This window comes from Rattus norvegicus, chromosome 4, assembly GCF_036323735.1.
Source record: "Rattus norvegicus strain BN/NHsdMcwi chromosome 4, GRCr8, whole genome shotgun sequence".
Classification (NCBI taxonomy): Eukaryota; Metazoa; Chordata; class Mammalia; order Rodentia; family Muridae; genus Rattus; species Rattus norvegicus.
The window spans coordinates 167,653,595-167,664,184 of record NC_086022.1 but is presented as its reverse complement, the minus strand read 5'-3'; the positions used below and the strand labels follow the sequence as shown (position 1 = coordinate 167,664,184).

Below are 10,590 nucleotides of genomic sequence, written 5' to 3'. Positions count from 1 at the left end.
ATGTCAGCAAATTAGCTTTAGCCATTCAGGGAAGCTAAAATTCCTGTAAATCCTGTGTAAATGCAAAACGATAAGAGGAAGCCAAACTAGTCCTTCAATAATGAGGAAGAGACTATTGTCTGAAATTTAACCTTTCAATGTAATATCATAAGCATTAAGTTAAAAGACAGTAAGCAATACACATATCCAACAAAAGGCACTATTGTAACTGAAATGCCTTGTTACCAGATTTTGAAAATCAAAGTTGAAATAATACAGCGAAGAACAGAATAGATGTACATTCACAGATTGTATAAGTGCATTCTCTCAAAAGATAAGAGAAAAGGACCAAATAGAAGATGGTAAATAAACATGGAGGAAATGAATTAAAAGTTTAATTTATAACAAGACAGTAGAAAGTAGGGAAGAATGAGTATCAGGATATTGTACATATTTACCTCTGTGGTAGATCAACCCAAAAATAAAATCATATCTGAGGATAAATGACATTTACATGAGATAGTACAAAGCAAAAAATATTTTGAGAGAGGCAATAGGCTACTTTATTCTATTGCATAACCAGGACTAATCAGTGTTCAGTGTCTGTGATTGATAAACAAACAAAATAACAATTTCTTGAATAACAACAACAACAACAACAACAACAACAACAACTAAAGCAAAAAGCAAAAACCAACAACAACCTCAACCTCTTAAACTTTCTAGAAAGAGGGAGGGAAGAGATATCTAAGAAATGTAAAATAGAGTAGATTATCAAGGAAGTTCAAATATGTGTTCCTATGCTGTGCAAGTTTCATTGTGTATTCTCTTGGTTTCAATGAGTTAGAATAATTTGCAATCAGATTGTTTTAGGCCATGCATTCCTTCAATACCAAGTCTTACATAATTAAGAACAATTCACAGATTCCTTTGCAAACTTTCTGAGGCACAGTAAGATGAGCAGTACCTTTGTTTCATGACTGTCCACAGAGTCAAGGAGAAAAATCTACTGTACCATGAAATTTATAGTTGACTACCATATATGTGGGGATATTAAGAACTATAACTGTTGGACTATGAGTGATAATGCTAACCCCAAATATAAACTCTTTTCATTTTTGACTAAAGGATTAATAATAAAAAACATGAACACATGTGAACCCAAATTTGCCACTCAGGTCTATGCAGTGGCTGACCATGTCTGGCCCCAACTCACTAAATAGAATGAAATTTGATTTGTAAAGGAATAGTAAAGTTTTAATATCTAGATTGATTGCATGATATTGTTCTCTTGATATCAGCCAATGTTGCACTATCTACAACGTCCTGTTGAGATGCAATGCCAGAGGAGAATCAGAGACACAAGGCATCCTGTTTGATCAGGAACAAGGTCACCCAGCCAGGCTTCAAAGGTACCATTGTTCCACTACTCCTTATAAATCCAGTTGCATTGTTTTTCTGAACGCACATTTGGAAACATCACTAGAGCTTCCTCCAAGATGCTGGTGATCTTACTCATGGTGGTCGTGCTAGCCCTGAGCTCAGCTCAGGACCCAAATCGAGGTATGTAAATATGTGTGTGAGGACTGTGATTCTGCATGTGGCAGAGGTGATCACACAAACAGAAGGTAGGCAAGAGACTTAAGATAACAAAAATAAAAATAAATATAGGACAGAAGAGACCTTAGGTCAGGTAAAGATCAAATGAATCAGTCGTTAGTCCATCTCAAGAACCTGCAGGCCATTAACATATAACTGAAAGTAATGTTTCAAAGGGAGAAATGAAAAATTTTGATTTGTTTTTATAAACACAACTCTCTGGGCTGAGATAGTTCTATAGGAGTATGGGGAAATTTTGTGACTCAGCTATGAAATGACAGTGGAGACATTAGGTGCGACATTCCTTGTTATGTATGAAGTAGATGTAGGGAAAAATGAAGGGGAGAAACAAAATATGAGGACCATTTCTTGGAAAAGGTAAAATCATTACATTTAACTTCTGAAATCTTGGTGTCTTCTTTTCTGTGGAGACATTCGATATATGTTCTTATCTCCAAAAGTGCCATAACACATGGCTAGCCACAATGGTCCATACCATCTATATTTAGATGTAAATTCTGGATAGCATGGTGGTGATCTGGAGCATTCAAAATTGAGTGGCATATTAGAAGGAATGACAGTGTGATGAAGTATTTAAAATACGAGTTATTAGCACAGAGGCAGAAAGAACACCCATTCAGAGCCTGCCCTACATGTAGCCCATACATATACAGCCAACAAACTAGATAAGATGGATAAAGCAAAGAAGTGCAAGCCGACAGGAACTGGATGTAGATCTCTCCTGAGAGACACAGCCAGAATACAGCAAATAAATAGGCGAATGCCAGCAGCATACCACTGAACTGAGAACGGGACCCAAGTTGAAGGAATCAGAGAAAGGACTGGAAGAGCTTGAATGGGCTTGAGACCTTATGTGAACAACAATGCCAACCCACCAGAGCTTCCAGGGACTAAGCCACCCAAAGACTATACATGGACTGACCCTGGGCTCCAACCTCATAGGTAGCAATGAATAGCCTAGTGATTGCACCAGTGGAAGGGGAAACCCTTGGTTCTGCCAAGACTGAACACCTAGTGAACGTGATTCTTGTGGGAAGGGTGGTAATGGGGGGAGGATGGGGAGGGGAAGCCCATATAGAAGGGGAGGGGGAGGGGTTAGGGGGATGTTGGTCCAGAAACCGGGAAGGGGAATAACAATCAAAATGTAAATTAAAAAATACTCAAGTTAATAAAGATTTTAAAAAAGTTATTAGCATCTAATCACTCATACCTATTTACTTTATACCCGCACAGATTTTGTGGTTTCCAGTCAGGACGTCAGAGAAAGACAACCTTCTTCCCAACAAGGCACTGTTGGGGGTCAAAGCCAGGAATCCCAATTAAGAGATCAACAGCAGCAGCAAAGTCTTCAGCAGTCACAGGAGCAGCAACCACAACCGCAGTTGCAGCAGACAAAGCAGCCACAGAGGCCAGTCAAAGGACAGCCACTACCACAGCAGCAACAGCAACAAAATCAGCGGCCACGGCCTAGATACCAGCAACCAAGAAGAGCTGTGTGATCTTCTCAAGGCCAGTTTTATCCGTAAGCAATAATGCAATGTCAGGTGTGAGGTTCTTGTTCGTTTGTTTTCTTGTTTCTATAAAATCTGAGAGTCAGCAGCTGCTTATCTTACATTTCTACCTCATTATTCTATGCATAGTACGGCCTCACAGCAGAAATAAGTTGATAAACCTTAGCTAGGTTTTTGTGTGTCCTTGATATGCCTGTATGTGTGACATGTTGGAATATAGACCTGGGGCATAGGTGTTCTAGGATTTGAGTTTGGAGGTTAGAGGACAACATCAGTTGCTTGTCCCTATATTCCGTGTTACTTACCCACTGAGTCATTTTCCAAGACCCCATATCTAGTGTATGTCATCCTAGAAACATGCAAGTCTCTCTCCCTCTCTCTCTCCCTCTCTCTCTCTCTCTCTCTCTATATATATATATATATATATATATGTACATACATATATAATATAATGTGTGTTTGCATGTGCACGTACATGCACATGTACAATAGTCTAAATGTAAATATTAAAGCATACTATACCTTCTAGTTTTTCCCAACAGCTACTACCATTAATTAATTTGGAAAAACTTTTAAAATATTTGATTTTAAACAAATAAAATCATTTTTTCATTAGTAATAGATTTATATTGAGATTTGTTGTTATAGATGTATGGAATAATGTAATTCTTGAGAAATTTACTTGCAATTTTAAAGAGGTATGTATATGCCTTTGTGTCGTTTACTCTTGTTTTCAATTTGTTTTGATTCATTTTGGTTTTACTTTATAAGGCTTTAAGATTGTATGTGGTGTGGCACTGATATCCTGTCTAATGACATGGCCTGACATTCAGGGCTGTTTCAGTTTCTTACTACTAAAAAATATATTTCACAAAACAGCTCTGTAAATGCATCCTAGGATACTTTCATTCACAATTATAATACTTTCTGCCTAAAGCGACTACTCGTTCTTTATCTTATATGTAACGAACAAAGCTAAAGTAAGCAGAAATTAATCAGAACACAAAGATAGGAAACAATAGAGAAAGAGGATGAGATTGGTTGTCACCTAAGTCATTCACCAGCAAAAAAATTAGAAACTTCTTTGTTATATTTCCCTATAATCTTTCTTCTCTGTTTCTTTCAGAAAGTAAATGGGAAGATAATGAGCTAAGAAGACAAAGTTCTTAGAAGATTATGAGTTATATCTTTGTCTTTATCCTACCAATAAAATGTTGAGCATGCAACTTCTGACTGCTGCCTCTCTCTCTTGAGGTAGGGGTGAATCTGGAATCTGAGGGCCTTGGACAAAGTATAAGGATTCACAGTATTTCATAGATACTTCAAGCTTCCTATCCATGCTACATGTTAACAGGTCAGCTGTTACATAATAAAAAAGATAAACAAAATAATTAAGAAAAGGTAATTTTTTAATAAATTTTTAACTGATTTGTTTAAGACAAATAAAAAATTCAGAATAAGGGTTGGGAATTTGGCTCAGTGGTAGAGCGCTTGCCTAGCAAGCACAAGGCCCTGGGTTCAGTTTCCAGCTCCCGAAAAAAATTCAGAATAAATAAGAGAAAATTTTAGAGGTAGAGATTTTTTTAAGATTTTCAAAAATAATTTATCACATTTCCTCAAGATGTTCATGAGTTTGATGAGCAGGATTTAATGTTCCACTATAGTCCTATCTCTGTTCTTTATCTTTGCAAAATTGTCGCCATTATATGACAATCACTTCTAATATCCAAGAATTTCATGAGAAACATGTTAACAGCAAACGTTTGAAGAAATATTTTCTTTATTACTTTGTAACAAGCCAAGGTAACTGTAAAGAAATGTCCTGCTTGTTCTTTGTAGAACTATTACCTGCAGTTAGTAATCCAAAAAGTACCCAAAGAAATAGAATTTGGCATATAGATATGTTTCATTTTGTTGCGTTTAAAAGATTGAAGTACGTGCACTATTCCATAGATATATATTCAGAACTTCAATAGGCAAATGCTTTAAGTTCTGAGAAGGTTGTTTCTGTAATTATACACTTATTAGAAGTTATCACTATTACGGGGATACCTGTACAAGTTAAGAAACTAAAAATGCTCCGGTATAGGTCTTTAATAAAATGAAACATTTTTTTAAAATGTTATAATGTAAAGCATGTTACACACAACCCTACAGGACAAAATCTTAGTGAAAGATGTAATAACACATCAAAAGATATAGAAAATATATGCTTAGAAAACAGAAAAGGGTAATAAATACCCACAGAAGTAGATTACATAGTGCTTTATTAACTTTAATTTTCAAATGCTAACGAGAAAGAAACAGTAGCTGTGGAGTCACTGAATAGTGGAAAAAGTGCAGAATAAAAACAACCTGTATATATTTTTCTATTCTTTTATCACATATTTTCTTTATTTACATTTCAATTATCACCCCTTTCCAGGTTTCCACTCCAAAAACCCCCTATCCACTCCCTCCTCTCCCTGCTTCTATGAAAGTGCTCTTCGCCCATCCACTCACCCACCCACCCACCCACCCACCCACTTACTCCATCCCACCTCCCCGCCCTGTCATTACCCTACACTGGGAAATAATCAAAAGTACTTTCTTTTTCTCTTTGTCATTTTTATTGCATTTTTATTTACATTTCAAATTTTATCCCCTTTCCCCATTTCCTGTCCATAAACATCCCTCCTTCCCCTTCTTCTATAAGGGTGTTCCACCCACTCCTTTCTGCTTCCCCTCCCTGACATTCCCCTACATGGTGTTCATAGGTGGGGGGATTGAGGGTGGGAGTGGGGTTCCAGCCTTCACAGGACCAAGGGACTCTCCTCCCATTGATGCCCGACAAGGTCATCCTCTGCTACATATGCAGCTGTAGCCATGCGTTTCTCCATGTGTACTCTTTGGCTGGTGGTGTAGTGCCTGGGAGGTTCTGGGAGGACTGTTTGGTTGATATTATTGTTTGTTCTATGGGGTTGTAAACCCTTTCAGCTCCTCAGTCCTTTCTTTCCTCCATTGGTTCTCCACTGGGGACCCCGTGTTCAGTCCAATGGCTAGTTGCAAGCATCCACCTCTGTATTTATCAGGTTCTGGCAAAGGCTCTAAGGAAACATCTATATCAGGCTCCTGCCAGCATGCATTTGCAATAATTTCTTGGTTTGGTGACTGTATATGGGATGGATCCCCAAGTGGGACAGTCTCTGGATGGCCTTTCCTTCAGTCTCTGCTCCACATTTTGTCTCTGTATTTCCTCCTGTGAGTATTTTGTTCCCCCTTCTAAGACATCTGACAGAGGGCTAATATCCAATATATATATAAAGAATTCAAGATGTTAGACTCCAGAGAATCAAATGACTTTATTTAAAAATGGGGTACAGAGCTAAACAAATAATTCTTAACTGAAGAATAATGAATGGCCAAGAAGCACCTAAAGAAATTTGCACAATGGAGTATTACTCAGCTACTAAAACCAACTTAATGAAATTCATAGGTAATTGGATGGAACTATAAAATATTCTGAGTAAGGTAACCCAGTTAAAAATGATCCCACATGTATGCACTCACTGATAAGTGAATATTAGCCCAAAAACTTGGAATACCCAAGATACAGTTCCCAGACCACATGAAACTCAAGAAGAATGAAGACCAAAGTGTGGAAGCTTCATCCTGTTTATTTTAATTGTATGGTGAACTCAGGGTTGAAACATGGATACATGTTATATTGGAAAAGAGATTTTGTCTTTGTTTTCACAGGTGAAGAAAATCTGTGGATACCAACAAAACTTAGAAAGATTAGATTGAGACAGAAATGATCTGAATAAGGAGAGTCAATAATACATCAGACAGCTTTGCCAGTTTAAACTTACTTATACGTAGTAGAGAATAGCCTTGTCGGGGCACCAGTGGAAGGGGAAGCACTTGGTCCTGCCAAGGTTGAACCTCCAGTGTAAGGGAATGTCTGGGGAGGCAGTAAGGGCATGTGGTTGGGTGGGACACCCTTGTGGGGGAGGGGGAGGGTATAGGAAACCGGGAAAGAGAATAACATTTGAAATATAAAGAAAGAAGTATATCCAATAAAAAAAGAGTAGTATATGCCTTTCATTTGATCAGAGATGCAAAATTAAAAACAGACAATAATAATATTTTGAATGATAATTTAACAAAGGCATACTTGACTTAATGGCATGAAATGAACAATGAGTATTTTTAAACCATATGTCTTAATTGCATGTTAGATTGTTAGATATATTGCCATGAGGTCAAGATATATACACCTTGGACATCAATTTTTTCATTTTCTTCTTAAATAAAAGGAAGTTTTTGGTTTGGTATTAAAAAACAGTAAAGAGGTTTAAAGTGATGTAAGTAAATTCAAAGGTTTACTAGAGTTCAAACTTTTTTCTTAATCTCTAAGACTTAGAAAGATTTAGAGCTGTGATAAATATTTGAGCAAGGTGTTAATAGCTCATTCCATTATTTCTAGCAGAGCAGCATATATAAAGAGATCTCTACAAGTTAGTTAGTTTTTTTTTTAATTCTCGAGTTACATTGAAAAGGTGGTATTGGTGTATGTCTTTAACATAACCACCCAGGGCCGGAACTCAGATACAGTTCTTAATTGGTATGTTTGAACATAGAGGAAATCACAAACTATATTTACAGATTATTATAAAAACTCTCTACAGAGTCACTAAAAGTGCAGCCAATTTCTGATGGGAACAGGAACAAAGAACAGCTTTTAGCTCAGTTAGCTCATCTCTGACCAATGTTGAACCAGATGATGCCCTAATTATGGATATCATATTTATTGATGAATTAGCAACTGGGGACTCTTTATAAAGGAAAAAAATGTCCACCAACATTTGCCTACTGGCTTCAATTGCAAATGCTTTCCATATGTAGCAGAAGATGGCATTATCCAGCATCAATAGGAGGAAAAGCCCTCAGTCCTGTGAAGGCTCATTTCCCCAATGTAATGCCAGGGAATAGAGGTTGGAGTGGGTGGGTGGGTGTGGGAGCATCCTCCTAGAAGCATGGGGAGGTTGGAGGTGGTATGGGAGATAGGGGTGGAAGGGATAACATTTGAAATGTAAATATATAAAATATACAAAAATACAGTTTAAAAATGCTTTCCAATTATGAGGAATAAGTATCCTCTCTTTGAGATATGAACTTGGACATTTAAGTAGATGTGGAATAACTTCTATTCAGCCATTGTCTACCACACTATAGTCTTAAGGGTGCTTCTTAGAAAGAAGGATTAGATCTATTCAAAGGCAGCATCCTTCACAGGCTCAGCCATGGAAGGAAAGATATTACAGTAGAACTGGTACCTATCCGAATTACTAAGTGACCAGGATGTAATAGCAAAGGATTTTGTGCTTTCCTGCACTGAGGAAATAGCTCACTTGACTATTATTCCCATCTCTAAACTGTTCATTCCTCTCCCCAAAAATGGCACCTATTGAACTGTGAGGACCAACGGAATAGTTAGTTACTTTTCATGCATGGTTAACTGATGGTTCATCAAGCACAAATGAAACAAATACTAATAGAAATTGCAGCCTATAGACCAGGAGATGGAATTGCCAATATCGAGAAAGGAACCACAAAATCATTGTATTACTATTGGGTGTAAGCTGCCTTGTGGGGCCTCAATGGGAGAAGGTGTCCCTAGCCCTTCAGAAACTTAATACACAAGGGTGCAGGGGAAACTCAGGGGACTACGCACACTCTAAGCGGAGAAGGGAAGGATGGAAAGAGGGATTTTGTGAGGGGGTACCAGGATAAGGGGAAACAACTGTGATGTAAAATCAATCAATAAATAAACAAACAAAGGGATAAATAAATAAATGAAAAATATGAAAAAAAACCGACAAAGACAAACAACTAGAAAAAAAAAGGAAAATATCCTCACCAATTCAAGGTGTATAAGCAATGGTATACGTATTTGGTCTTCAAAATAAAATGTCATTGGCTGGCAGGTAAATGGAAAAAAATATCTGGTCATGCTTGCATGATAGGAAATGGCAAAACAAAGCAAAACTTAGCAAAGACATCCAATTTTATGTGGCTCATACATGCAAGACAGACAAAATGCCTGAAATAATGAAGGGGTCGACGGATTAGCATTGTGTCTAATTAAGACTAGAATATTAAAATTTGCTAGAGAACAAAGTCACAATGAATTAGGAATAATGATAGATAATAAATTTAAAAAAAAATCTTGAACGCTTACTATTAACTCTGTGAAATAAGGGGGAATGGAGAATCTAATTAAACCAGGAAATTCTATGAGAAAAACGAACTATAAGAAAACCGTAGTCAGATACTTCAGACTTTTAATCCCAGCTCTTGGAGGCACAGGCCTTTAATCCAAACACTTGAGAGGCAGAGGTAAGCACATAAGAATTACAGTCAGTAAACATGATTGTTGGGGGGAGGGCGGTAATGGGGGGAGGGGAACACCCATATAAAAGGGGAGGGAGAGGAGTTAGGGGGATGTTGGCCTGGAAACCAGGAAAGGGGCTAACAATTGAAATGTAAATAAGAAACACCAGACTTATTAAAGATGGAGGGGAAAAAAAAGCATTACAGTGAATCAAATTTAAGAGCTGCTTCCAAAAGGCAAACTGAAATTCAAAATGAGTGTTCTTTGTGATCTAATGATAAATATACTTAAACCTTGAATTTACATAAAAAGAGAAAGGGTAATATAGGTATGTTTATGCATATCCCTCCCCCCCCCCGCCCCCAGAAGTAGGGAATTTTTGGGCAGGGTGTTGTTGTTCCTGTAATTGTTTTTGTTCTTTCCAGGAATAAAAAAAAACAAGGATCCAACTAAAGAATCTGGAGACCGCTGGATGAGTGAACCATTTGAAAAAAAATGGAAGGATCATCAAAAGAAAATACTTTAAGGAAAAAAAGTAAATTGCCCATAGGTGTCCCCTACCTCCATCTTGTCTCTGCTGCCCTCTACAGACATAAGAAGCTAATTGTCTTCATGTGGTTGCAATTCAATTAAAAATTAAAGCTGGCTTTGGGGTTTGAATGTGGCTCTCTCCTTCTCTAAATCCTCATGTTTGTTAAAAAAAATCCAAAATCCCTGTCTTATATCAGAAGATCCACCTTGTATAAAACAGAGACAAACAAACAAAAAACCAGAGTATTATATTGTCACTAATTTCAAAAACTTGTTTGTTTTCATTTGACTCTTCAAACTTTTCTTAAGGTATGAATATTATCCCCAAATCTGTAAAATTATCATGTATACATGAACTTTATTTCATAACACTAGTAGTCATACAGAGTGCTAGGAAATTCTAGAAATATGCTTCATCTAGCTTCCTGTACATGTTTTCAGGTTTGAGTCTGAAGTATGTAAATAAAAATAAAATTTATGTACATTGGATATACTTAACACATTTTAATTCTCAAATTTTCTGAGACCTGCTGCCTATCATGTTTAAAGTGGCAAGTTTCCTCCCGTTCCCAA

The 10,590-nt window shown here is 37.1% G+C and overlaps 1 protein-coding gene across 3 annotated transcripts; it reads left to right on the top strand.

Moving 5' to 3' along the window:
* The first annotated feature begins 1,434 nt into the window (after positions 1–1,434).
* On the top strand, positions 1,435–4,336 carry Glal (gliadoralin-A like). 3 transcript variants are annotated; one of them, XM_063286370.1, is made up of 3 exons: positions 1,435–1,542; positions 2,833–3,121; positions 4,237–4,336. In XM_063286370.1, exons 1-2 carry the CDS (start codon positions 1,479–1,481, stop codon positions 3,096–3,098), a joined length of 330 nt encoding a protein of 109 aa, XP_063142440.1. In that variant the 5' UTR covers positions 1,435–1,478; the 3' UTR covers positions 3,099–3,121; positions 4,237–4,336. The 3 variants fall into 3 exon arrangements, with proteins under 3 accessions (XP_063142440.1, XP_038963831.1, NP_001102119.1); XM_039107903.2 differs by having other exon boundaries at positions 1,436–1,542; positions 2,833–3,108; NM_001108649.1 differs by having other exon boundaries at positions 1,460–1,542; positions 2,833–3,143; positions 4,237–4,334.
* Positions 4,337–10,590: the final 6,254 nt, after the last annotated feature.